General features: G+C 47.7%; 1 protein-coding gene across 9 annotated transcripts; it reads left to right on the forward strand.

Annotated features, from left to right (window-relative positions):
* Positions 1-4,797: 4,797 nt before the first annotated feature.
* On the forward strand, positions 4,798-26,008 carry Srrm2 (serine/arginine repetitive matrix 2). Of its 9 annotated transcripts, none has more exons than XM_051167908.1 (15): positions 4,798-5,020; positions 8,275-8,546; positions 9,385-9,492; positions 9,676-9,840; positions 11,679-11,756; positions 12,268-12,330; positions 12,558-12,590; positions 12,831-12,881; positions 13,618-13,710; positions 14,372-14,564; positions 16,722-23,302; positions 24,024-24,311; positions 25,404-25,517; positions 25,629-25,736; positions 25,861-26,008. In XM_051167908.1, exons 2-15 carry the CDS (start codon positions 8,305-8,307, stop codon positions 25,868-25,870), a joined length of 8,127 nt encoding a protein of 2,708 aa, XP_051023865.1. In that variant the 5' UTR covers positions 4,798-5,020; positions 8,275-8,304; the 3' UTR covers positions 25,871-26,008. The 9 variants fall into 9 exon arrangements, 6 of the variants coding, with proteins under 6 accessions (XP_051023865.1, XP_051023868.1, XP_051023867.1 ...); XM_051167911.1 differs by lacking the exon at positions 4,798-5,020 and having other exon boundaries at positions 7,215-8,546; positions 16,722-17,692; positions 17,762-23,302; XM_051167910.1 differs by lacking the exon at positions 4,798-5,020 and having other exon boundaries at positions 7,215-8,546; positions 12,271-12,330.
* The last annotated feature ends 267 nt before the right edge of the window (positions 26,009-26,275 follow it).

Here is a 26,275-nt window from a genome sequence, read left to right on the forward strand (position 1 = left end):
CACCCGCATTTCGTTCTCAGATGTTAGGATTCAATGCCTTCTTATGGCCTCCAAGGGCACCAGGCACATTTGTGGTAAACAGATATACATGTAGGCAAAACACTCATAAAATAAATGCATCTTAAAATCAAAACAAAGCTGGGTGGTGGCGGCATATGCCTTTAATCCCAGCACTCTGGGAGGCAGATGCAGGTGGATCTCTGTGAGTTCTGAGGCCAGCCTGGTCTACAGTGCGAGTTCCAGGACAGCCAGGTCCACACAGAGAAATCTCGTCTCACAAAACCAAAAACCAATCAACCAGCCAACCAACCAAAACCAAAACAAAACATGGTAGTTGATTACAGGCCAGGAGGTGGCTCAGGAGAAGAGCTCCCTAGTGCCCAGTGTACACATGGTCCTCAGTTTGATGCTTCATCTGAGGAGGGGATAAGGTAGCAGGGTTTGGTTCTGTATATTCTAATGCTAATTACTGAAACCTAAAAGCTGCTTGCTGCTTAAGGGAGCACATTCTCTGGTACACCTGTCTTTGCTGTGTAAACCTTGCTCTATCCTAATTTAAAGCTGATTGGTTAATAAAAATGCTGAAGCCTGGGACTTGGCAGATGAGAGGTAGGCGGGGTTTAGGTTTCTGGGCTGGGGGGGTCAAGAGACCATGAAGATGGGAAGGGAGTAGTAGAAGATGAGACAGAAAGGGAGTCACCATAGCGTGTAACTGGACAATGGGCACATGGCCACGAGGACAGACTGATGGACAATGGGCACATGGCCACGAGGACAGACTGATGGAGCAGAAGCTGCCTAGAGTCATCAGATTGGCAATGATTGGCTTAGAATATATCTCTCTGTGTCAACTATTTTAGTAGCTAGCGGGTAGGTAGCTAACTGTTGATCATATAGGAGGGGGTGGGGCGGGGGCGGGGGTGAGTTATGTTATTTACACCTGCTGGAATGGCTACTATAAAAAAATAGCCAGGCGTGGTGAGGTACACATTTAATCCCAGCACTTGGGAGGCAGAGGCAGGCGGATCACTGTGAGATCGAGGCCAGCCTGGTTTGCAAAGTGAGTCTAGGACAGCCAAGGCTACACAGAGAAACTCAGTCTCAAAAAACCAAACCAACCCAAAACTAAAACCAACCAAACAAAAACATCCTTCCCCCAAAAACTAAATTGATAAAAGAGAAATATAACCTGATAAAAACTTGTATGTAGAGTGGGCATGATGGTTTATGCATTTAGTCCCAGCACTCAGGAGGCAGAGGCAGGGGGATTTATGAGTTCCAGGCCAGCCTGGTCTATACAGGGAGAAGCAGCATCAAAAACCAAACAAAGTCTACAAAGTGAGTCCAGGATGGCCAAGGCTACACAGAGAAACCCTGTCTCGAAAAAACCAAAACCAAACCAAACCAAACCAAAAACTTGTATTTATATTTATTTTTTTGGTTTTTCGAGACAGGGTTTCTCTTGTCATCCTGGCTGTCCTAGACTTGCTTTGTAGACCAGGCTGGCCTCGAACACACAGAGATCTGCCTGCCTCTGCCTACCTAGTGCTGGGATTAAAGGCATGCACCACCACATCGGCTGTTTTTCCCTTTTTTCTTTTTTTTTTAATATTTATTTTATTGTATATGAGTGCTTTATCTGCAGAAGAGGGCATCAGGTAACATTGTAGATGGTTGTGAGCCACCATGTGGTGGCTGGGAATTGAACTCAGGACCTCTGGAAAGAGCAGGTGGTGCCCTTAACCACTGAGCCATTTCTCCAGCTCTGTATTTTCCTTTCTTAAGGTTGATGACATACTCTCAAAATATTGTATTTGAAATCTGCTCCATGGGAGCAGAGGTGTGTAGCACCATGCCAAGCTACACACAGATGTTTAAATGCCTTCTTGCCTTCTTATGCTTTCCGTTGTTTCCTTAGAGGCTGAGTGTGATGGTTGATGTCTTTAATCCCTGTACTAGAAAGGTAATGACAGGCAAATCTGTATGAGTTCAAAGCCAGCCTGGTCTATTCTATACAGGGAGTTCCAGGCCAACAAAAGCTATAATGAGACCCTATCTCGAAAAACCAAAAAACAACAACAACAAAACAAACAAACAAACAAAAACACAAAAAACAAAACCCTTCAAAGTAATTATTTGATTCTATTCATACATATATATTTGCCACAGGGTATGTGTGGAGGTCAGAGAAAAACTTGTAGGAGTCAGTTCTTTTCTTCCACCATATAGGTTCCAGGTACATGCCTGTAATCCCAGCACTCAGGGAGGCAGAGGCAGGTGGATCTCTGTGAGTTCGAGGCCAGCCTGGTTTGCAAAGTGAGTCTAGGACACCAAGGCAACTCCATCAGAGATGTTCCTCTTGCCCAGCAACTGTTTTCTCTCTCTGTCCCTCTGAGAGGCCTTAGGACTTTGTGCTTCTGTTAGGTCTTGAGTCATAAGCATCTCCCACCAGGAGAGGATGTTTCAACTCAGAAGAAATAGTTAAACAGCCAAGTGGTTCAAAACTGTTTTTTGGTATAAAAAAAATGTCATCAGAATAAAGTCTCAATAAGGTTTGTAGATCCTAGCATTGTTTCTATGTTACCTTCATCTTGTATTAATTTATTTTGTGTCTGTGTTTGGGGGCCTGGGGTTAGAGTCATGCCACACAGTCAGAAGTCAGAGAACAATTTGCAGAAGTTAGCTTTGTTCTCCCACTAGACAGGTTAGGTGAAGTTCCTTTTCCAGCCAAACCAATCTTAGTAGCCCTACCTTCTGTTGTTGATGTCATGTTGTAGAGCCCAGGCTGGCCTTGAATTCCCAGGGGCTTCCTGTCTAAAATGCTTGAGTCTGGGCATTACATTACACACATGTGCCAGCATGCCCAGCTTTCAGTCTTTGATTTTGAAAGTTGCAGTGTCGACAGGTAAAGGAATTCACTGTTGTCATAAACCTTTATATGCACTAATGCAGATACAAAATTGGGCCCAAAATAAGAGTAATCTCGGTGGGAATTTAGCTTACAGGAAAATTCTTATTTATTTATTTATTTATTTAGGAAAATTCTTACTAGATGTGATATGATCTTTAAAGAAACCACCACCTTTTCCTTTCATCCTCAAATACCTTAACTCCAAAGGTGCACCCAGCTTATGGAAGTCTAGAAGTGTTGGAGACTTCAAGGGAACAGGATTGGTACCACTCCATAGAGCAGGAATGTGAACTCAGATTTCTATACAAAATGATGGATCTCACAATCTTGGGATTCTAGTACCTGAGTAAATCCTTTTATTGGTAAATTAAAAAGAAATACTATATCAGATTAACTTATGCGCAAGACTGCAGACAGCTTGGTACTATGTATGGTAAGGCCACTTGACTTAGTTTGAAGGCTACAAGGCCAACTTCCTACAGCTCTGCTTCCTGGGAGACCACCTTGGAAAAAGGGCTTTTAAAAACTAATGGTCAGGAGGCAGAGGCAGGTGGATCTCTGTGAGTTCGAGGCCAGCCTGGTCTACAAAGCGAGTCCAGGACAGCCAAGGATACCCAGAGAAACCCTGTCTCGAAACTCCCTCTCCCCCCAAAAAAGACAAAAACAAAAAACTAATGGGGCCAGGCATGGTAGCGCACGCCTTTAATCCCAGCACTCAGGAGGCAGAGGCAGGTGGATCTCTGTGAGTTCGAGGCCAGCCTGGTCTACAGAGTGAGTCCAGGATAGCCAGGGCTACATAGAGAAACCGTCTGAGGGCATGTACGACTAATGGGAAAGCACTAGAGAGATGGCTCAGTAAGACCTTAGCATTGTTCATGGGGAGGACCTAAATTCGGTTCCAGCACCCACCTCATCTCAACCACAAGGCCTATGACTACATCTCTGGGATCCAATGCCTCTGACCCCTACAGGAACTGTACTCACGCGCACTCTCAACAGACAAACATGCATACTTATAATTTTTAACACAATAAACTGGAAAAAAAAAAAAGAGAGAGAGAGAGAGAAAGAAATGGGCTGGGAGTGTAGCTCAGTGGTAGAGCCCTTGCTACCAAGTATGAGGCCCTAGGATCAATTCAAAGCACCACACTACACGGCACAGGACATGGGATAGAAAAGTACAATGGATAATTCCTGACACATTCCTTCATGTAAAGATTCCATAGGCTAAAAGAAATCACTTATCTAGTCTCCTTCCCCAAAGGTAAGAGAAAGTATTTTCTTAGTGGCCTGATGGCCCCATTTCAGCTAGGTCTACTGGAGGTGAAAACTGGACACCAACGGAGACTAGTTTGGCTTTTGCTTCAGAAGCCGGGTTCCAGTGCTTCCAGGGGTATCAGGCGGCTCAACTCTGAAGCACATCCTCCTGAGAGCGGTGCTATGGGGCCTCAGGAAACCCGCGGTCACAGGGAAGAGGTAAAGCTGCTGAGCCATTGCCGCCCTACACAGGCAGACAAAATGGCGACCTTGCCCGGTGGGTGTGCTGTGCGTGTTTCTGAAACCGAACTACAACTCCCAGAATTCTCTGCGAGAAAGGCGTGCTCCCTCCAGCGTCGTGGGTTGCGGGCCCCCCCCACCCCTGCCCCTCCTCCAGAAGAAGATTTCCAGCAGACGTTGCAGCTTCCGAGTGGCGCCACGCCTTTCCCCGCAGTGCCCGACGGGACTCGGGGTTTTTCGACTTCGCGGTCGAACGTCCCTTGAGCCTAAAAAGAACTCTACTTCCCCGTGTGGCTTCAACGCCTGCGCACAACGCACTACGGCTCCCAGAGGGCCCAGCGGCTCTCGTGATTGCGTGCTGACGCACTTGGGCGTGCTGACGTACAACGCTGCCCAGGCGGGGTGCGAGTGGCGCAGTCGAAGCCCGCTGCGGCCCCTGAGGAAGCGAGCGAGCGAGGAGGCGGCGGCGGCAGCTGAGGCGGGCGGACCGGCGGAGGCGGCGGCTCCAGGCCCCGAGGGGATTCGAAAACTCAAGCAGCAGCTGCGGCAGGACCTCTTCTTTTCGGAGGCGGCGGCGGGAGGCGGCGGCGGCGGCGGCGGCGGCCGCGGCGGGTGAGAGAAAGGGAGCGCGCTGCCCGGGTGGGGGAGGGGCGGCGGGCTCGGCCCGAGGCCGAAGCGCGGGGAGAACGGCCCCGGCCGCCCCGCGCACGCGTGCTCGTCGTCGCGGCTAGCGCGGACGCCGTCTCTTGCTTTCCTTCCCCTCCCCCCACCCTCTCCGCGGTTTCCGTCCGCGCGCGGCCTTCGACTCCTCCGCCCCTCCCCCACATGACAACGGCGCGCGCCGCCGCCTGCTCTCGTTGTCCGCGCGCCCCCGACGGGCTAGCAGTGCGCGAGGCTCCTGGTTTCTCGCCTTTGCTAGACTTGGGTCTGAGGAGCCCCTCCTCATTTTTCGCGGTCGTTCCCCCCCCTTTTTTTTTTTTTGCCTTTTTAAGTGGCGGGGGCCGGGCCGGGCGGGGAGCCGGCAGCCGGGATTTTCTCCCCGGCCTGTGCTGCGGACCTGCCGTATGTCTCCACCGGACTGACACCGGCGTGGGTCTTTTGCTCGGGGCCTTAGAAACGGCCAGAGCCTCTCAGACTGCGGGGCGCCGGGCGGCTCCCTCCCCCATCCTCAAGGCCGAAAATAGGCTCGAAGGCTCAGTGAGTGCTGGAGGTCTTGAACTTTAGAAGGCCCTGATTTAAACAGTCCGAACTCGTATCATTCCTCGGGTTATGAGTATTACAGGACGTGGCGGGGGTCGGGGGGGGTGGAATCCCCAAATCTCAAAAGTTAAAAACACAAAACCCAACCCAAGAACCCGAAGGTGTTCATGCAGTTTGCATGTATAAGGAAGGCCATGTGCTCCTTCCTACTCTGCTTTTTTATTTTATTTTTTCTGCATTTTGGCTTTATGAGATAGGATGTCTGTCTACATGGCTTTGGCTGCCCTCGAAATCCCTATGTACATCAGGCTAGCCTCGAACCCAAGAGATCCTGCCCGCCTCTGCGGGTTTAAAGGCGTCCTACGCCATCATGTCCGGCTTCTACCCTGCTTTTTAAACATGTCAAAACGTTAAAAGCTAGGTATGCCTTTGGAGCTTTTCGGTGGGAAGGAAATTCTGGATTTAACTGCCTGGCTTGTGTCAGCTATTACTTGGCATGAAAAAATTTCTTAACCTGTTTTTATTTTACAATTCTTTAAAGATGCTTCTGAATTAAAGATTCAGAAGGAAATTATTGTATTTTACCCTTTTGGAGTGGGCTTAGGTTAGGTCTCTTCCTGGATTAATCCTGTAGTTGTGTGTTACATGGTGCCTACGCAGTTAGTGTCTCAGCGCTGAGTTCTCTGCCTATTAACCTCCATCTTGGATCATTGCTGTGCTCTGAGTTGCCGTTTATTTTCTTGAATATCTTGGTTCGAAATTTCTACTTTTTTCTAGTTTGGCATTCTGGTAATTTTCCCCCTTGCCAATTTGCTGTTTGTGTTTTTTGGGAAGCTCACATACTTGGAGCTCCTGTTTTAAGAACGTCCTAGTTTTGGTAGTTGTGGTTTCCCTTTCAGTGCTCTGAGCACTGCTTGGCATGCTGGGTTGCAACGCCCTTAAAGTTCACCAAAATCGGTGATTTTAATACCTGTTGCTTAGCTTCCATTCTTCAGGTAGGGTGTGGAAGGATTTTTGTGTGAAATGGTGGAAGTGTGAGTGAACGGTTAGGTTGAAAGATTGTGATAAGCCTTTTGGAAAGGACACAAGGCGGGAAATGTAGGCCTTAGATTTAGAATAAGGAATGAAGGATTTTAAAAGAAGACTTTTTTTTTTTTTTTGGCAAAGCTTTTCCCCTTCTGAATTTACACTTGTATTTCTTAGATTTAGCCTTATTTGTTAGTCTTGACCCTGTTAGACTCAATCTTTCTTGTTTTTATATTCTCTTGTGTAGCTGTTGTGATTGAGTAGGATTTAGGCTAGGCTTGAAAAACATGGGGCAAAAGTACATCTGGGTGTTTGCTTTACATTCAATATTTGCCTGTATTTTTCTTTTTTTCCCCACATTCAGACATTGGTATGATGATACTACTGGAATTTCATGAATGTAACCTTTTATCCAGCTCCATCTCTTCCATCTGCTTTTACTAACCTGTGTGTGTGTGTGTGTGTGTGTGTGTGTGTGTGTGTGTGTGTGTTAGCTTTTGTTCATATGTTCTGAGAATTTATCTGGGAGAAAATTTTTTTCTGGGGGGGAGTGAATCATATATCATGAGAAGGGAATAGAGAATGAGTAATAGTCCAAAAAAACTAGAGCTTGGGAGTTCTTAGTAATACTGAGGTTGAAATAACAGGAAAAGGTAGAACATGACAGGAAAACATAGGGTTAAATTGGAAGTTGTAAAGCAGGACTAGGAGAAAAAAAATGGAGTGCCAGTACAAAGATAGGACAGTAACAATTTTACATTAAAGTAGGTATGGAGTTTGAAGGTTTCTAGATACTTGTAGAGAAAGTATGGGAACAGTTGGAAGACAGAAAGTGTTTGATGTGTTTAGATTATCTGAGTTGGAAATAGGCAATATTTAACAAGAGCTAGCCAGACTCGGAGGAGCTGCAAGCTGTCTGATAAACCTTACTAGGAAGTTAGCTAAAATAATAAAATCAGTGTAGTTGGTAGGAGCTATGAATATCTGGAATCAAAGAGATGGCTCACCTTCCCCGTAGGAAGTATAAGCTTACTTGTCCATGGTTCTTGCTTGCCTGTAGTTTGGTTGTGAGGCCACATAGACACTAGGTTTATGGTAATTGGCCAGTTTATCTGTATAGATACCTAGGACTGTTAATCCATTTCATGTTTGTTCAAGTTAGCCTCAATATTTCTTGGAGGAGTCTTTGAAAATGGGTTGTATGTAGGCTTTAAGGTGTTTCTCATCTGTGGTGTTTGTTGTGTTTGGAGGACTTGGTTACCAGTAGTTACATTCTGAGTGATTGGTGAAGGATACCATTTGTGTGTGTTGTGGCCAAAGAAGTGTAAAGGAATAGTGTGGAGAGATTGGAGAGAAACTGGATTTTTGCTTGCCTCGAGTAAAGAAAGGGAAATACAAGTACAAAGAAAAATGGCCTAGGGTTTGGTGAAAGTATATTGTGAGAAAAGATTTAAAAGTAGGTGGTGATTCAGTGGGGAGGATGAATTGGAGGGGTTTGCAGAGTAGTGGAATGAGGCATTTTGTTTCAGTGTGAGACTAAGTGTTGAACTAAGGGCTAAGAGAGCCAGGGATGTGGGAGATGTGGTAAGTAGTTAGGTTGGGGCCAGGAGCCTGACTGGTGTCTCCCCGCTACCCCTCAGGAGCGGTGGTGCCCCCCTGGGCACAGGGCCATGTACAACGGGATCGGGCTGCCGACGCCCCGGGGCAGCGGCACCAACGGCTACGTCCAGCGCAACCTGTCCCTGGTGCGGGGTCGCCGTGGTGAGCGGCCTGACTACAAGGGAGAGGAGGAACTGCGGCGCCTGGAGGCTGCCCTGGTGAAGCGGCCTAATCCTGACATCCTGGACCACGAGCGCAAGCGGCGCGTGGAGCTGCGATGCCTCGAGCTGGAGGAGATGATGGAAGAGCAGGGGTGAGGGAATGGGTGGGGAGAAGCTGAGCACTGAGTGAGTGCTTAGTTGGGTGTTAGGTGTGGGATGTGTGGAAAGAAATTAGAGCTGGTTGGAAGAGTCATAAAAAGGAGTTTTAAGGGAGAGAAAATGAGCTTGAAAAATTGAGAAGTCAAGGAAACTGTCTGGAAAATTAATAGCAGCCTAAGGGGATCTGAATTATTTAGCTGAATTTATGAAGGATAATGGGCCCATCAAGGAACAAAAATGTGCTGTATAAGAAAGTAGTATGAGGCAGAAGAGCCAGGTACCTGATAGGTGTTGTTATTGGTAGGAAGAGAAAGGTAGGTGGACTTAAGGATTTCGGCTGTGGAAAGTGGAAATAGAGAAGATCGGAATTGAAAGAGTATTTGACTAGAGGATATCATGAGTTGGCAGACAGGTGAAATTTTGGAAGAGGAGCACATTCAGGTAGTAAACCGTTTAGAGCAGTGGTTTTCAAACTTGAGCAACGGTGTCCTTTATACATTGTTTTCTTTGAAGTCCCAGGAGATAAAAGATCTATTCTTGTTGAAGTTGGTAAGGAGCACTGGGCACTCTGCCAGCAAGCAAACTGTCTTCTCTTGGCCCCCGAATTGTAGCATGTTTAAAATCCACTGTTCTAGAGTATAGTGTAGAAAAGGAAAAGGAGGGTCATGGGAAAAGATCAGAAAAACTTACGGAATTACTTGGTGATAGTGAGTGAAAAGTATTGTGTGCATGGAGAAGGAAAGAGGACCCTGTTGGAAAAGGAAGCAATTAAAAATTGGGACTTGGGAAAGCCTTTGCCAAGCTCTAACCTTGGAGGGGTTTATCCTTCAGGTACGAAGAACAGCAAATTCAGGAAAAAGTGGCGACCTTTCGACTCATGTTGCTGGAGAAGGATGTGAACGCTGGGGGCAAGGAGGAAACCCCAGGACAGAGACCAGCGTGAGTGTTAGGATCAGTTCTTTGGGGTCTACGCTATAACAGCTACTGTAATCTTTTCTCTTTACCTGGGACTTGGTTTTGCCTTCATCTTTCTTAGCTTTTTGACTCCTTCCTTATAACTTGCGTTCTGAATTAGGGCTTTGCTCTCTGTATCCATCAGATTTTGGGCTTTTTCCCCTTCAGGGTTACTGAGACCCATCAGCTAGCAGAACTAAATGAAAAGAAGAATGAGCGACTCCGTGCTGCCTTTGGCATCAGTGATTCCTATGTGGATGGAAGTTCTTTTGATCCTCAGAGACGTGCTCGAGAAGCTAAACAAACAGCTCCTGAGCCTCCCAAGCCATACAGGTACTCAAGAAGAGAAGCCTCCATAAGCTTCCTGCTTAAAAATACTGTTATATTGTTATTACTAGTAGATTGTTTCCAAACTCATACTTGTTTTTGCTTTCCAGATAAGGTTTCTCTGTAATAGCCCTGGCTGTCCTGGACTCACTTTGTAGACCAGGTTGGCCCCAAACTCACAGAGAACCGCTTGCCTCTGCCTCTGCCTCCTGAGTTCTGGGCTTAAAATTATGTGCCACTATACCCGGCTATTTGCAAACCTTTAAATTTATTTTATTGAGATACGGTCTCACTAGGCTGTCCTGGAACTCACTGTGTACAATAGGCTGGCCTCGAACTCAAAAGAGATCCACCTGCTTCTGCCTTCCAAGTACTGGGATTAACAGCACTCACCACTATACCTAACTTGCTTTCAAACTTTTTAGATTTCGTTGTCTTTGGGTCAAATTTTAATTTATTTTTACGTGTATGAGTGTCTTGCTTATATTTATATTTTTGTACCATGTTCCTGGTGCCCCTGGAAGCCAGAAGAGGGCATTGGACCCTCTGTTGTTAGAGTTACAGATGGTTGAGAAATGTCTTAGTGCTGGGAATGGACCCCCAGGCTCTCTGGAGAGTAGATGGTGCTCTTAACTGTTGATTCCTATTGCTAGCCCCTATTTTTATTTTGTCTTGTTTTTTTTTTTTTTTTGTTTGTTTTTGTTTCTTTTCAAGACAGGGTTTCTTTGTGTAGCTCTAGCTAACCTGGAACTCAATTCTGTCCACCAGGCTGGCCTTGAACTCATAGAGATCCACCTGCCTTTACCTCCCCAGTGCTGGGATTAGAAGCACGTGCCACCTCTAGCCAATTTATATAAAGTTTGAGGACAGCCTGAGCTACATATTAAGATACTGTCTGGGCAGGATGTGGTGGTGCACACCTTTAGTCCCAGCTCTAGGGAGGCAGAGGCAGGAGGATGGATGTGAGTTTAAGCCCAGCCTGGTCAATAAAGCGAGTCCAGGACAGCCAAGGCTACACAGAGAAACCCAGTAGGATGGGGTGGGGATCCTGTCTTAAAATAATTATTATTGTCATTATTTACTTACTCAATTTTTTGAGACAGAGTTTCTGGGTGTAACAGCTCTGGCTGTCCTGGAACTTGTTCTGTAGACCAGGCTAGCCTCAAATGCACAGATATCCTCCTTCCTCTGCCTCCCAAGTGCTGGGATTAAAGGTGTGCACCACCACTGCCTGGCCAAAGAATTATTTAATAAAACCAGGTGACACATGGCCTTTGATCTCAACACTTGGGAGGCAGAGGCAGGAGGATCTCCACGAGTCCACCTTGCTCCGTAATAGGTAGTTCCAGGATAGTCAAGGCTATATAATGAGACTTGCCTTAAAACACACACACCACGCACGCACGCAATCTAGGACTTATTAGAAATACAACCTCTTTTAAAGTTACATCTCTGCCCGAGACAGCCTGGCCTCGAACTCAGAGATCTATCTGTCTGCCTCCTATGTGTTGGGATCAAAGGTGTTTACCACCACTGCCTGGCAAACTTAAAGTTTTCACACAAAAAATTGATATGTAGGAGTTGTCCTACGGTGAAGCAGTTTTCAGTGAACTGTTGGAAATATATTCATTAGGGTGGAATTCTTTTGTTTATATGTATATTAGTGCTATATCAGCATATAGAGCCAGCATATAGAGCCCTCTTGCCAGAAGAGGGGATCAGGTCTCATAGATAGATGTGAGTCACTATGTCGGTGCTGGGAATTGAACTCAGAACATCTCCAGCCCATAGGGTGAAATGTAAGGAAGTTTGTCTTGGCACTAAGACTCTCTGCTTTTTCCCAGCCTTGTTCGAGAGACCAGCAGTTCTCGCTCACCAACTCCAAAGCAAAAGAAGAAGAAAAAGAAGAAAGATAGAGGACGGTAAGTTATTTGGCAAGGAAACTACTCTTCAGAGGGACTTGCCTGTTGAACTTCTAAGTGAATTTGCTTTCAGATAGGAGAGACTCAAATTGCAAAGACAGTTGAAGGGTCTCAGCTGAGAAGAAATATGTGTGCTTAGTGGGAAATGATTGACTCTAGCCTAGCTGGAAAAGGCTAACCCAGCAGCATTTTTTGTTTGTTTATTTTTTTGTTTTTTGAGACAGAGTTTCTCTGTGTACCCTTGGCTGTCCTGGACTCGCTTTGTAGACCAGGCTGGCCTCGAACTCACAGAGATCCGCCTGCCTCTGCCTCCTGGGTGCTGGGATTAAAAGCGTGCACCACCACACCCGGCTCCCCAGCAGCATTTTGAATTTGAGTTTTATGTTTGTTGATTGAATATAGAAGTAAGTAAAGTATGGTCATTGATGGTGTTGCAGCATTTTTGATAATTGTATAGGTAAGAGGGCCAGAGAAAGCCAAGTAAAATGACGTGCTTCTTAATCCCTTTTAGCAGGTCAGAGAGCAGTTCTCCTCGCCGGGAGAGAAAGAAGAGCTCAAAGAAAAAGAAGCACAGGTATGAGGTAGAAAGTTGCTTTTGTTGTTATTTTTTGTTAAAAAGAGAGAGTATCTACATAGACCAGGCTGGCCCCTCTAACTTGCAGAAATCTGTCTACCTTTGCTGAGATTAAAGGCATGAACCATCACCTCTGGCTAAGGTGGACATTCTTGGGAGTCTTGAGCTGAAAAGTAGGGGTGGCTTAATAATTTTCTCTTTATTTATTTATTTATTTTTACTAATAGGTCAGAATCTGAGTCCAAGAAACGGAAGCACAGGTAAGAAAGAACTTACTGGTTCTTGGGGGAGGGCACGTAGTGCCATGTGGGAGTTGTGAATTATGCTTGAAGGCTGTTCACTGTATTTGGTCTGTAGGTGTCACCTTTTGTTTTTTAGTAGGGCTCAATCCTTTACCTGCCTGTTACCAATACTTGGCCAGTTATTTCCATTTCACCTTAGTTTCATATTTTATTACTATTTTAAAAATTCTTTTTAGACAACGTTCCCTTCTTTTCTAGGTCTCCTACTCCAAAGAGCAAACGTAAATCAAAGGATAAGAAGAGGAAGCGGTAAGTGTATCTGGAGGAAATAGAAAAAGTCCCCTTTGTGGGGAGGGGATTGAAATTAGTTGTGCCATTTGACTGACTGGTAGTTAAGGATTGAGTAGGGTGTAAGGGGGAAACCCAAAAACTAAAACTGAGTGCCTGCTGTGGCTCAGCAAGTGAAGGCCTTTTCCACTAAACCTAAAGACCAGAGTTTTATCTCTGGGACTGACATAGCAGGAGAGAATGAATTCCTATAATTTGTCTTCTAACTTCCTTCTGCATATTTATACACTCAAACTAAGTGTAATTGTTTTTTGGTTTTTTTTTTTTTTTTGGTTTTTTTTTTTGTTGTTGTTGTTGTTGTTGTTTTTTGTTTTTCAAGTCAGGGTTTCTCTGTGTAGCCTTGGCCATCCTGGACTAACTTTGTAGACCAGGCTGGCCTCGAACTCACAGCGATCCGCCTACCTCTGCCTCCCGAGTGCTGGGATTAAAGGCGTGTGCCACCACGCCCAGCTGTTTTTTGTTTCTTAATTTTTAAGATCTTTTTGAGAACAGGGTCTTTTTATCCCTGACTATCCTAGAACTCACTCTGTGGATAAGGCTGGCCTCAACTCATGGAGATTGGCTTGCCCCTGCCTTCCAAATCCTGGGATTAAAGGCAGGCTCCACCGTGCCTAGCCAATTTTGTTTGTTTTTTAAATGAGTTTGGAGAATTCATAATAGTTATGGCAATCTCCTGAGCCTTGTGGATTTCCTTCAGGTCTCGAAGTACAACACCAGCTCCTAAGAGCCGCCGAGCTCATCGGTCATCTTCTGCTGATTCTGCTTCTTCCTCTGATACATCTCGTAGTCGGTAAGGGGTAGTCCAGGAGGAATGGAGGGAGAGGGAGTGATGGGTTAATCAATTTAATATTTATTGAGCGCCCACGGTGTGCTAGGCGCTGCACAGACCATTCCGAAGACACGGTCCCTGCCCTCTAGGAGCTGACAGGCTAAAGCAACAGGATGGACAGACATATACATTTCCCCTTGTCTTTTTTTTTGTTGTTGTTGTTTTTATTTTATTTTTCGTTTGTTACGATGTATATGGACTGCCAGAATAGGGCGGGGGTGGTTTGGTGGTGTCTGGGGGAGGAAGGAGTCCTTACCCTGGCTTCCTTAATCGGGGAAGGCTTCCTGAAGGAGGTGGGCTCAGAGGTGAGTTGTGAATAAAGCGGGTAGGGAAGGGCCTGGGGTGGAAGGTTTGGGTAGGTTGGAGGGTGGTTGAATAAAGGGATAGAAGGGCATATATGATTTGGGATTATGTTGGGAAGAGATGGAACAAAAAAAAAAGGGACTTGTATTTGCATTTTTGAAAGTGATTTCAGTCGTGTGACCAATAAGTTTTGTTCTGTTTTGTTTTTGAAAAGGGTTTTGCATACAGGAAAGTAGATTGCCAGCTGGGGGTGGAGGGGGTTTTCTGTTCTCCCTTGAGCTGATTTCCCTACTCTCCCCTGCCCCCCATTAACTTACAGGTCTCGAAGTGCTGCTGCTAAAATTCATACAACAGCCTTGACTGGGCAAAGTCCTCCCCTTGCTTCAGGACATCAAGGGGAGGGAGATGCACCTTCTAGTGAACCAGGTGTCACCAACATCCAACAGCCTAGTAGCCCAGACCCCTCTACAAAGCAGTCTAGCAGTCCTTATGAAGACAAAGACAAGAAGGAGGTATGTTCTGAGTTGGTAGGTGTTCATTGGGTTTTACTTAGGGATCTGCCTTAAGGGACAAATATGGTAAGCTAACTTATTAATGGAACATTTGCTTTTTGAGTTATAGTCAGGTTCATCTATGGAGGGTGGCCAGCACCTGTAGGGAGCATTAAATAAGTGTGTGTGTTGGGGGGTTGGAGGGTGGAATCTGAGAAACAGAATGGCCAATAGTGTAAGAACAAGTATGAAGATTTTTGGACAGTATTTGGAGAAGATACAGAATGCGAAAGAAAGAGTTCAATGAGTTATAACTCAGAAAAGTTAGCAAGGGCTGCACGATCCAGTCTATAAGTAACTTGAGAAATATTTGCGTTTCTATTTCTACATTCCTTTTTCAGTTACCAAGTCATTTTATACACCTGCGAATATTTAAGAGTTGTGACCCACTAAATTGTGAGTCTTCACAATGAAACTTCAGTGGATATTAGTAGGTTTTATATTAGTAACTTGGCTTATTTCCGTAAGGTGGAGCAAAAGGTTTTTTTAAAAATTATGTTTACTATTTCAAGTATCTTTTTTATTGTGTGCTTTTTTCATGACTACTAAATTTTCAACCCTTTGATTTGGTGTCGCCAACCTGAAAACATTAAGGAATAGTCTTTTTAGTAATTCCAGTTTCATATCCTCTATTCTTGCTCAATGGCTGATTGTTTCTAATGATTCCAGTAATTGGTTTAACTTAATAACACCCATATTTTGCCTCTCATTTCAAGGTAACTTAAGCTTAAGTTCATCTTAGAAAATTTGCCTGCTTTGTATGCTTTTTAAAAAAAAGTTGTATTTAAGATGTTTATGACTTAGCCTCCTCCTTTACCCTATTCCTGCAAGACCTTGGTGAATTAATTTTTGTATGTGACGAACGGAAGGCAGGGGTGTTATGTGTGTTTGGATATCAGAGGACAACTTGTGAATCGGTTCTCTATTTCTACCTATATATGAGTTCTGGGGATTGAATTCTGGTGACCAGGCTTATGTGGCAAGTGCCATCTCTAGTTGTTGGCCAATAACTAATTAATTAATTAAATAATTTTTTTTAACATAGGCTGTTCTGCATCTCACTACACAGTGCAGCCTGGCTTTGAACTCAATGAGTTCTGCCCGCCTCTGCCTCCCTAGTGCTAGGATTAAAGGCATGTACTGCCATGCTAGGTCACTGTTGGTCAGTTTTTAAATTTTTGTTTGTTTGCTTTGTTTTTGTTTTTTTTCGAGACAGGGTTACTCTGTGTAGCTTTGACTGTCCTGGACTCTCTTTGTAGACCAGGCTGGCCTCAAACTCAGTCATACGCCTGCCTCTGCCTCCCGAGTGCCGGGATTAAAGGCGTGTGCCACCACACCCGGCTGTTGGTCAGTTTTTTTTAGCACAAATCATACTCTCAAAATCTTAAGCAATTTCATGATATTTTAACTTAGCTTAGTCCATATTCAAGGGTAAAGGTCACACAAACTTTTCCATTTATTTATACCTTTTTGGGGGGATATTAGTATTCATATGTATCCCACACATACTACTAGATTCCCTTAAAAAGAAAATTTATTCCCAGGATTCTGATGGTATTTTGTTGGTAATGGTATTCTTTATTTTGTGTGTTTTTCTGAATTATTACTTGAGGTCAGATACTGTCCATATTGTCAGAAATTTCCCCTACTGGTTTATTTTTTCAACTTAAGAAATGCATTTATTGGCACATGCCTTTAATCCCAGGACTGGGGGAGGCAGAAACAGGCAGATTTCTGAGTTCCAGGCCAGCCTGGTCTACAAAGTGAGTCCAGGACAGCCATGGTGGCTACACAGGGAAACCTTGTCTGGAAAAACAACAAAAAAAGCATTTATTTTGTATGTGTGCACATGTGCAGGTCAGAGAGCAACATTGAGGAATAGGGTTTTTTTCTTTCCACCACGTGAGTCCAATGGTTTGTAGCCCACTGAGCTACCTTGCTGGCTCCCCATTAAGCATTACATGATGTCATATTACTGAGTGTGACTATGCGTAAGGAAAGGATCAATTGGTATAAGCGATATATAGCGGAACATTTTATTAGAAACTGTTGGGTTCTTATGGGTGATAATGAAGTTTTGGTGTTTATCACTGTTCCTACTTTCTTTTTCACTCTTAGAAATCTGCAGTTCGACCTAGTCCCTCTCCGGAAAGGAGCAGCACAGGGCCAGAACTACCTGCCCCCACTCCGCTCCTTGTTGAGCAACATGTCGACTCCCCTCGACCCCTTCCAGCAATCCCGTCCAGTCAGGAGCCAGTTAACCCCTCATCTGAGGCCTCCCCATCCAGGGGCTGTTCACCACCTAAGTCTCCTGAGAAACCTCCCCAGTCGTCTTCCTCAGAGAGCTGCCCACCATCCCCTCAGCCTACCAAAGTTTCTCGGCATGCCAGCTCCTCTCCTGAAAGTCTTAAACCCACACCAGCTGCTGGAGCCCGTCGAGAAATTTCTTCTTCACCTACATCTAAGAATCGCTCACATGGCAGAGCAAAGCGGGATAAATCTCATTCTCATACCCCATCTCATAGAGCAGGGAGGTCTCGTAGTCCTGCCACTAAGAGGGGACGATCTCGATCTAGAACCCCTACAAAAAGAGGTCATTCTAGATCCCGGTCTCCTCAGTGGCGAAGGTCACGATCTGCACAGAGGTGGGGAAAATCCAGAAGTCCCCAGAGGCGTGGCCGGTCTAGGTCTCCTCAGAGGCCAGGCTGGTCCAGGAGCAGAAATAATCAGAGAAGAGGCAGGTCTAGGTCAGCAAGGCGAGGCAGGTCACACTCTAGATCTCCAGCCACTAGGGGCAGATCCCGTTCTAGGACACCAGCTAGAAGGGGTAGGTCTCGGTCTAGAACACCTGCTAGGCGTAGATCACGATCTAGAACACCTGCTAGGCGTAGGTCTCGGTCTAAAACACCAGCTCGGAGGGGCAGGTCTCGATCAAGAACTCCTGCTAGGCGAAGGTCTAGGACACGATCACCAGTGCGGAGGCGATCTCGAAGTAGATCTCCAGTCAGGAGAAGTGGCAGATCGAGGTCTAGAACACCAGCCAGGAGAAGTGGCAGATCGAGGTCTAGAACACCAGCCAGGAGAGGGAGGTCACGCTCTAGAACACCAGCTAGGAGAAGTGGCCGGTCTCGGTCTAGAACACCAGCCCGGAGGGGGAGATCTCGATCTAGAACACCAGCACGACGACGATCTCGCAGTAGAAGTCTTGTTAGACGTGGAAGATCTCACTCTAGAACACCACAAAGAAGAGGGCGATCTGGCTCATCATCAGAGAGGAAGAACAAATCCAGAACATCTCAGAGGAGGAGCAGATCTAACTCAAGCCCAGAAATGAAAAAATCTCATGTTTCCTCAAGACGGAGCAGGTCTCTTTCTTCACCAAGATCTAAAGCAAAATCTCTGAGGCGAAGCCTTTCAGGTTCCTCTCCGTGTCCTAAACAAAAATCACAGACCCCACCAAGGCGAAGTCGTTCTGGTTCTTCACCACCTAAACAGACGTCAAAAACACCACCAAGACAGAGTTATTCAAGTTTATCTCCTCAGCCTAAAGTAAAATCTGGAACACCACCAAGACCAGGGTCTGTAACAAACATGCAGGCTGATGAACAATCAGCAACACCACAGAGACAGAGCCGTTCTGAATCATCACCTGATGGTGAGGTGAAGTCGAGGACCCCATCAAGACAAAGCTGCTCTGGGTCTTCTCCTCGAGTAAAATCTAGCACACCTCCAAGACAGAGCCCATCTAGATCGTCATCTCCACAACCCAAAGTGAAGACTGTAATATCACCAAGGCAAAGAAGCCATTCTGGGTCCTCTTCTCCAAGTCCTGGTAGAGTGGCATCTAGAACACCTCAGAGGCAAAGCAGATCAGCATCTCCCTGCTCCAAGGTGGACTCTAGATTGTTGTCAAGACATAGCCGTTCTAGATCCTCCTCACCAGATACTAAAGCAGAACTGGGAACACCTGTGAGACAGAGTCACTCAGGGTCTACATCGCCATACCCAAAAGGCATGCTCCAGACTCCACCGGAGCAAAATCTTCCTGGATCAAAGTCACCATATCCCCAGAAGTCTAGGGATTCGCCAACAGAAAGTTCTGGATCCTTTCTCCTCTGTCCAGGTATAACACCTAGTACGTTATCAGGAGAGAGCTATTTTGCTGCCACATTTGTGCAACAGAAAGGACAATCTCAAACTTGGCCAGATACTTCAAGTCCAGAAGTGAGGCAGATTCACTTGGAATCTCCATTGCTGCAGAGCAAATCTCAAACATCTCCTAAGGGTGGCCTTTCCAGACCTTCATCTCCAGTCACTGAGCTGGCACCCAGATCACCAGTAAAGCAAGATAAAAGTGAGTTATCAACAGATCCAAAGCTGAAATCAAGAATGTCACCTGAGCAGAGTAAGACTAAAACTGACTCTAACCTATATTCTTTTGTAGATGCTAAATCTCTTCTAGTACAGAGCAGATTAGAGCCTTCTGAATTAAAAGAGAAACTAGGTTTAATTCAAGAGGATGTTGCCACCTCACCTTCTGTACCAAGAGACAAATACAGTCCTATACAGGATAGGCCTGAGTCCTCTACAGTACTGAAAGACATACCTAGAGTACTGTTAAAAGAAAGAAGTGGAGCTGGGTCACCTCCCGACACAAGAGGCCAAAATAGTTCGTTACTTAATTCAAGCCAAGATGAATTAATGGAAGTAGAAAAATCGGAGCAACCTTTAAGCCAAGTTTTACCCAGGTTATCTCCAGAACATAAAGAAATGCCTTCAGGTAACTTTGAGACATCTCCTGAAATAGAAGAAAGGCCTGCTGCTGTATTGTCTGCTCTTGACCAAAGCCAGTCACAACCTCCTTCAAAAGCAGTGGATGTCCCTGCGGTGGCTTCCAGTTGGGGTGGGCCACAAATTTCTCCAGAACTTAAAGAACTATCTCATTCTCCCCCTAGGGAGAATAGCTTTGAGTCAGTTTTGGAGTTTAGAAACTCAGGCCCTGTTTCAGATGTAAATACTGTATTTTCACCTGAAGTTAAAGAAGAATTAAATGGACCATTCCTTAATCAAACAGAGACAGATCCATCTGTGGACATAAAAGAACAGTCAACAAGGTCCTCCAGGCGTAGCAGTTCAGAGTTATCCCCAGAAGTAGTGGAAAAGGTAGGAATGTTTTCATCTCAGAGTGTGTCTTCTCCTGTGCTTGAGACTGTACAAAGAACACCTTCAAGAGAAAGAAGTAGTTCTGCATCTTCTCCTGAGCTGAAAGATGGTTTACCCAGATCTCCATCTAGGAGAAGCCGATCTGGCTCTTCTCCAGGACTTAGAGATGGGTCTGGGACTCCTTCTAGACATAGCCTATCTGGATCCTCTCCTGGGGTCAAAGATACACCTCAAACCCCATCCAGGGGACGAAGTGAATGTGACTCTTCCCCTGAATCAAAAGCATTGCCTCATACTCCCAGGGCACGAAGTCATTCTCCATCATCCCCAGAACACAAGAGTGTCACCCCTCAGAGAGAGAGAAGTGGGTCAGAATCATCGATAGAAGAGAAAACTGTGACTAGGACCTCTCCTGGACAAAGAAGTCGATCTGGGTCTTCCCAAGAGCTTGACGGGAAACCCAGTGCATCCCCACAGGAAAGAAGTGAGTCAGACTCATCTCCAGAATCTAAACCCAAGATTCGAACTCCTCTTAGACAAAGGAGTCACTCTGGATCATCTCCAGAAGTTGACAGCAAATCTCGACACTCTCCCCAGCTCAGTAGGTCTGGTTCATCTCCTGAAATGAAGGAGAAGCCAAGAGTGCTACAGAGGGCTCAGAGTGGTACTGATTCTTCCCCTGAACACAAAATACCTGCCCCTCGGGCCCTGCCTAGACGTAGTAGGTCAGGTTCTTCAAGCAAAGACAGAGGCCCCTCACGTGAAGGAAGCAGTAGTTCTGAGTCCTCTCCAGAACACCCACCCAAATCCAGAACTGCTCGAAGAGGCTCCAGGTCCTCAATAGAGCCAAAGACAAAGTCTCGCACACCGCCTAGACGACGGAGTTCTCGGTCATCTCCTGAATTAACCAGAAAGGCTAGAGTCTCTCGTAGAAGCCGATCTGCCTCCTCATCACCGGAAACCCGCTCCAGAACTCCACCAAGACGCCGAAGAAGTCCTTCAGTATCTTCACCAGAGCCAACTGAAAAATCAAGGTCTTCACGGCGGCGACGCTCAGCTTCATCTCCCCGTACCAAGACAACTTCAAGGAGAGGCCGGTCTCCTTCACCAAAACCTCGTGGACTCCAAAGATCCCGATCCCGCTCACGCAGAGAAAAAACCAGAACAACCCGTCGCCGAGATAGGTCTGGGTCATCTCAGTCAACATCACGGAGAAGACAGAGGAGCCGGTCTAGGTCCCGGGTTACCCGTAGACGGCGGGGTGGCTCTGGTTACCATTCAAGATCACCTACCAGACAGGAGAGTTCTCGAACCTCTTCTCGACGCAGAAGAGGCCGCTCTCGGACACCCTTGACCAGCCGGAAGCGCTCTAGATCTCGAACATCACCAGCTCCGTGGAAGCGCTCTAGGTCTCGAGCCTCACCAGCTACTCATCGGCGATCCAGGTCCAGAACACCCCTCATCAGCCGACGTCGGTCCAGGTCTCGGACCTCACCTGTGAGTAGGAGACGGTCAAGGTCAGTGAATAGACGTAGATCTCGATCAAGAGCATCCCCAGTGAGTCGAAGGCGATCCAGGTCCAGAACACCACCAGTAACTCGTCGTCGCTCAAGGTCCAGAACACCAACCACACGTCGTCGCTCTCGTTCTAGGACTCCTCCAGTGACTCGCAGAAGGTCCAGATCTAGGACTCCACCAGTAACCAGGAGGAGATCTAGAAGCAGAACTTCACCTATTACTCGAAGAAGATCAAGATCCAGGACATCCCCAGTCACCCGGAGAAGATCGAGATCTCGCACATCTCCAGTCACTCGGAGGCGGTCCCGTTCTCGAACCTCTCCAGTGGCACGCCGCTGTTCCAGGTCCCGAACTCCACCAGCTATTCGGAGACGCTCTAGGTCTCGGACACCACTGTTGCCACGCAAGCGCTCTCGAAGTCGCTCACCACTTGCTATCCGTCGCCGTTCTAGGTCTCGTACTCCTAGAGCAACTCGGGGCAAGCGGTCCTTAACAAGATCTCCTCCAGCCATCCGTAGGCGGTCTGCATCTGGAAGCAGCTCTGATCGGTCACGTTCTGCCACTCCTCCAGCAACAAGAAATCATTCTGGATCTCGGACACCTCCTGTAGCACTCAGTAGTTCAAGAATGAGCTGTTTCAGTCGTCCTAGCATGTCACCAACTCCTCTTGACCGATGTAGATCGCCTGGAATGCTTGAACCTCTTGGAAGTGCTAGAACACCCATGTCTGTACTACAACAAACTGGTGGCTCAATGATGGATGGTCCAGGTCCCCGGATTCCTGATCATCCGCGAACATCTGTTCCAGAAAACCATGCTCAGTCTAGAATTGCACTTGCCCTGACAGCCATCAGTCTTGGCACTGCCCGGCCACCTCCCTCCATGTCTGCTGCTGGCCTTGCTGCAAGAATGTCACAGGTTCCAGCTCCTGTACCTCTCATGAGTCTCAGAACAGCCCCAGCTGCCAACCTTGCCAGCAGGATTCCAGCAGCATCTGCAGCAGCCATGAACCTTGCTAGTGCCAGGACATCTGCTATTCCAACATCAGTAAACCTTGCTGACTCACGAACACCAGCTGCAGCTGCAGCCATGAACTTAGCCAGCCCTAGAACAGCAGTGGCTCCTTCAGCTGTGAACCTTGCTGATCCTCGAACCCCTACGGCCACAGCTGTGAACCTAGCAGGAGCTAGAACACCAGCTGCGTTGGCAGCTTTGAGCCTCACTGGCTCTGGGACACCCCCAACTGCTGCAAATTATCCCTCTAGTTCCAGAACGCCCCAGGCTCCTACCCCAGCAAACCTGGTGGGTCCTCGATCTGCACATGGCACAGCTCCTGTGAATATTGCTGGTTCTAGAACCCCTGCAGCCTTGGCTCCCGCAAATCTCTCCAGTGCCAGGATGGCTCCAGCGTTGTCTGGTGCAAATCTTACCAGTCCCAGGGTGCCCCTTTCTGCTTATGATCGTGTCAGTGGCAGAACCTCCCCTTTATTGCTTGACCGAGCCAGGTCCAGAACACCACCATCTGCCCCAAGCCAATCTAGAATGACCTCTGAGCGGGCTCCTTCCCCTGCTTCAAGAATGGTCCAGGCTTCTTCACAATCTCTTCTCCCTCCAGCACAGGATCGGCCTCGGTCCCCTGTGCCATCTGCTTTGTCAGACCCATCTCGTTCAGTTGCCCAGACCACTCCTGTAGCAGGGTCTCAGTCCCTTTCATCTGGTACCGTAGCAAAGTCCACATCCTCTGCTAGTGACCACAATGGCATGTTTTCTGGCCCTGCCCCTGGGGTGTCCCATGCTGAAGGTGGGGAACCACCTGCCTCTACTGGGGCCCAGCAGCCTTCTGCACTAGCTGTTCTGCAACCAGCTAAGGAACGTCGGAGCTCTTCCTCCTCTTCATCATCATCTAGCTCCTCATCATCATCGTCATCGTCGTCGTCGTCATCCTCTTCCTCTGGCTCCAGTTCTAGTGACTCTGAGGGTTCCAGCCTTCCTGCTCAACCTGAGGTGGCACTGAAAAGGTAAGAGCATTAAGGAATCTAGGGAGAAGGGATTTACAATGGGAGGGGGTATGGGGGAGGGAGAAATCTTGTCAAAAATACTTGGCTTTGAGAAAGTCTGGGGTACCTTGGCCTTCAAGCTGGGAGTAGAAAGAATGCTGGGTGGGGGCTTTGTGGGGAGGAATGGGACAGATAAAAGTCTCCAAAGGTTAATTCTCCAGAGGATAATGATAAGTTTTCCATCTCTACAGAGGACAGAACTAGAGGAAATGGACTTAATTTTACAGCAGGAGGGAATGGCAGTTAGACCTCAAGAGGAACTCCCTGGGCTGGAAGGATCTTCAGAGGTCATCCCATCCCTCTCCCTGCCTCCAGGCAGGACGGCCCCTCCCCAGCCAACCTGCACACACAGGGGCCTCCCCAAGCTGCGGCTCTCCAAGGAGGGAGACTACCCAGCTTCAGCTTCCACATCTGAGTCCAGGGGCCTTATTCCTTCATTAGGGACATTCTTGAGATTTAACCTTGATCCCTTGTGCTTCGGGCCCCAGCCTGTTGTTTGTGTTAGCAGAACTTTGGTCAGTTCCGTTCCACACTGCTCAAGAGAAGAGCTCACTGGCCTGCCTTCTTGTGCTCCCAGGGCCTTTCTCAGGCACCCCTCCCCCACTGCCCTTCCTCCAGGCCAAGGAAGGTAGGGTTGGGGCTGGGGCATCTTGTCTCCTTGTGACATCTTTTTCTCTCACAGGGTTCCCAGCCCCACCCCAGCCCCAAAGGAGGCTGTTCGAGAGGGACGCCCTCAAGAGCCAACCCCAGCCAAACGGAAGAGACGCTCTAGCAGCTCCAGTTCCAGCTCCTCCTCTTCCTCCTCTTCCTCCTCTTCTTCTTCCTCCTCCTCCTCCTCTTCCTCTTCTTCCTCCTCCTCTTCCTCCTCTTCTTCTTCCTCCTCTTCCTCCTCCCCCTCCCCTGCTAAGCCTGGCCCTCAGGCCTTGCCCAAACCTGCAAGCCCCAAGAAGCCACCCCCTGGCGAGAGGAGGTGAGTGCTTTCTTGCCTATTGTGGAAGGGGGCTTGGGGGAGTTTTCCAGAAAATGGACCCTGGGTGAGGTTCCTGCTAGGGTGCCTCGTGTGGACGTCTGTGTCTGGTTGTACGGGAGGAGTCCGGTACTCCTCCCATCCTCCCACAGTGTTGTGTTCTGGTGAAGGGCTGCACTGTCCAGCTGAGGGCCCAGGCCTGAACTGGGAAGTTTTAGGGTTCTTCCTCCCTTTCCCCTCCCCTGACAAGCAGCCTGGTCCCAGAGATCCTAGCTCTAAGTCTCCCCATTGCTGCTGCAGGGCTCTGGTCTGGCCACCGTCATCTTCTCCCGACTCTGTCCACAGCCTCCTCCCTGTCTCCCTGCCTCCACGCCATTCTCTTCCACACGTAGCCAGAGGGATCTTTCTAAAACGCACATCTGGTTACTTCCCTTCACTCCACAAATCCTTCCGGGACGCCCTGTGGCCTGCAGGATAAAGTGCCACCTCTGCGGGAATGGCGTGTGAGGCTCTTCACCAGCTGCCCTTGCCCGCCCTGTGCTCCTCCTGCCCGCCCCCACACATGCCCTGTGCTCCGGCCATACCCAGCGCCTTGCAGTCTAAGGAGAGCCCCATGCCTTTGGAATGCTGTTCCTTCTGCCTGGGATTTCCTTGTCTGCCTGGTGAACTCGTTCTGCAAGACTGCACTCAAACCAGCACCTCCGTGAAGACTGCCCTGCCATTTCCCTGTCCTGCCCAGGTCCCCATCCTTGCTCTGGATCCCCAGGCCCATGCATATCCATCCCAGCTGGGCTGTTTCCTATGTAGGGGCCGTGTGTGCCTTCATTGTTGACCTCCTTTACTACCAAACAAAATTCCTCCAAGGGCAGGGACTCTTTTATCTTTGCATCCCCCGCTGCACCCTGTGCCCTGTCCACTGGGGCACTCGGTGGATGGTGTGCGGGCGGATGGGTGAGTGCGGACAAAGGTGGGTCTGAGGCTGGCCCTGTGTGGTGTGAGGTTTGGTGGTCAGGACCTGGGTGGGTGGTCCTGAATGCTTGGCTGGTGGGTTTGGGAGGATGTGGTGCTATAGAGGCCTACTCTGCTGCTCCCTAGGTCACGCAGCCCTCGAAAGCCAATAGACTCCCTTCGGGATTCCCGATCCCTCAGCTACTCACCTGTTGAGCGTCGGCAGCCCTCGCCCCAGCCCTCACCAAGGGATCAACAGAGGTAGGGCCCATACAAAGCAGGTGCTAGTAACCTAGCTCAATTAGCCACCATTAATTTGTAAGCAAAACTAAGGGATATCTGCCCTGGTGCCTAATCTCTATTCTCTTGTAGCAGTGAGCGAGCTTCCTGGAGAGGCCAGCGTGGGGACAGCCATTCTCCTGGCCACAAGCGCAGGAAGGAGACACCTAGTCCCCGGCCTAATCGCCACCGCTCCTCCAGGTGTGTCTGTGTGGAAGTCTGGCCCTTCTGAGAACTAGTAGTAGTTGGAATAGGAATATTTGTAGAGTGGCACAAAAAGTGAAACCTGGGTGACACTAGCATTAATCAGTCATCTCTGTTTCAGGTCCCCATAATCTGGATTCCACCACACCTCATACTCTGGAGACATGAGTATTCCTCATTTTCTCAGAAGAATCATGGGAGGAGTCTTTGCCTTCCCTTGAACCTTGGCAGCATCTTGAAGGGAGGGCTAATTCCCCTCCTTTTTTTTTTTTTTTTGTTCCTGTGAAATGTTGATCTCTGTGAGTTTTTCCTGGTTCATGTGTTTGGGGGGTTGGAGTGGGAGGGAATGTGAGTTTAGGGAGGGAGGGCACATCTAAGCCCTGGAATTGTAATAATCCAGGGAGCTAGTCCCCGAGTTTTGGGGGGTGACTGATGGTTTGGGACTTGGTAAGTCATATGTTCTTGGAAGAGGAAGGAGTTGGTTAGCCCTGCTGCACCCCCTTGACAAAGTGATACCCTCCCCCCAATTGTTTCTT

This window comes from Acomys russatus, chromosome 25, assembly GCF_903995435.1.
Source record: "Acomys russatus chromosome 25, mAcoRus1.1, whole genome shotgun sequence".
Classification (NCBI taxonomy): domain Eukaryota; kingdom Metazoa; phylum Chordata; class Mammalia; order Rodentia; family Muridae; genus Acomys; species Acomys russatus.

Excerpts from the sequence above, each read along its gene's own strand:
- Srrm2 (XM_051167908.1), top strand. The coding sequence starts at position 8,305 with ATGTACAACGGGATCGGGCTGCCGACGCCCCGGGGCAGCGGCACCAAC. Across the intron at positions 13,711-14,371 it reads TCTGATACATCTCGTAGTCG|GTCTCGAAGTGCTGCTGCTA; the intron begins GTAAGGGGTAGT and ends ATTAACTTACAG. Across the intron at positions 23,303-24,023 it reads CCTGAGGTGGCACTGAAAAG|GGTTCCCAGCCCCACCCCAG; the intron begins GTAAGAGCATTA and ends TTTCTCTCACAG.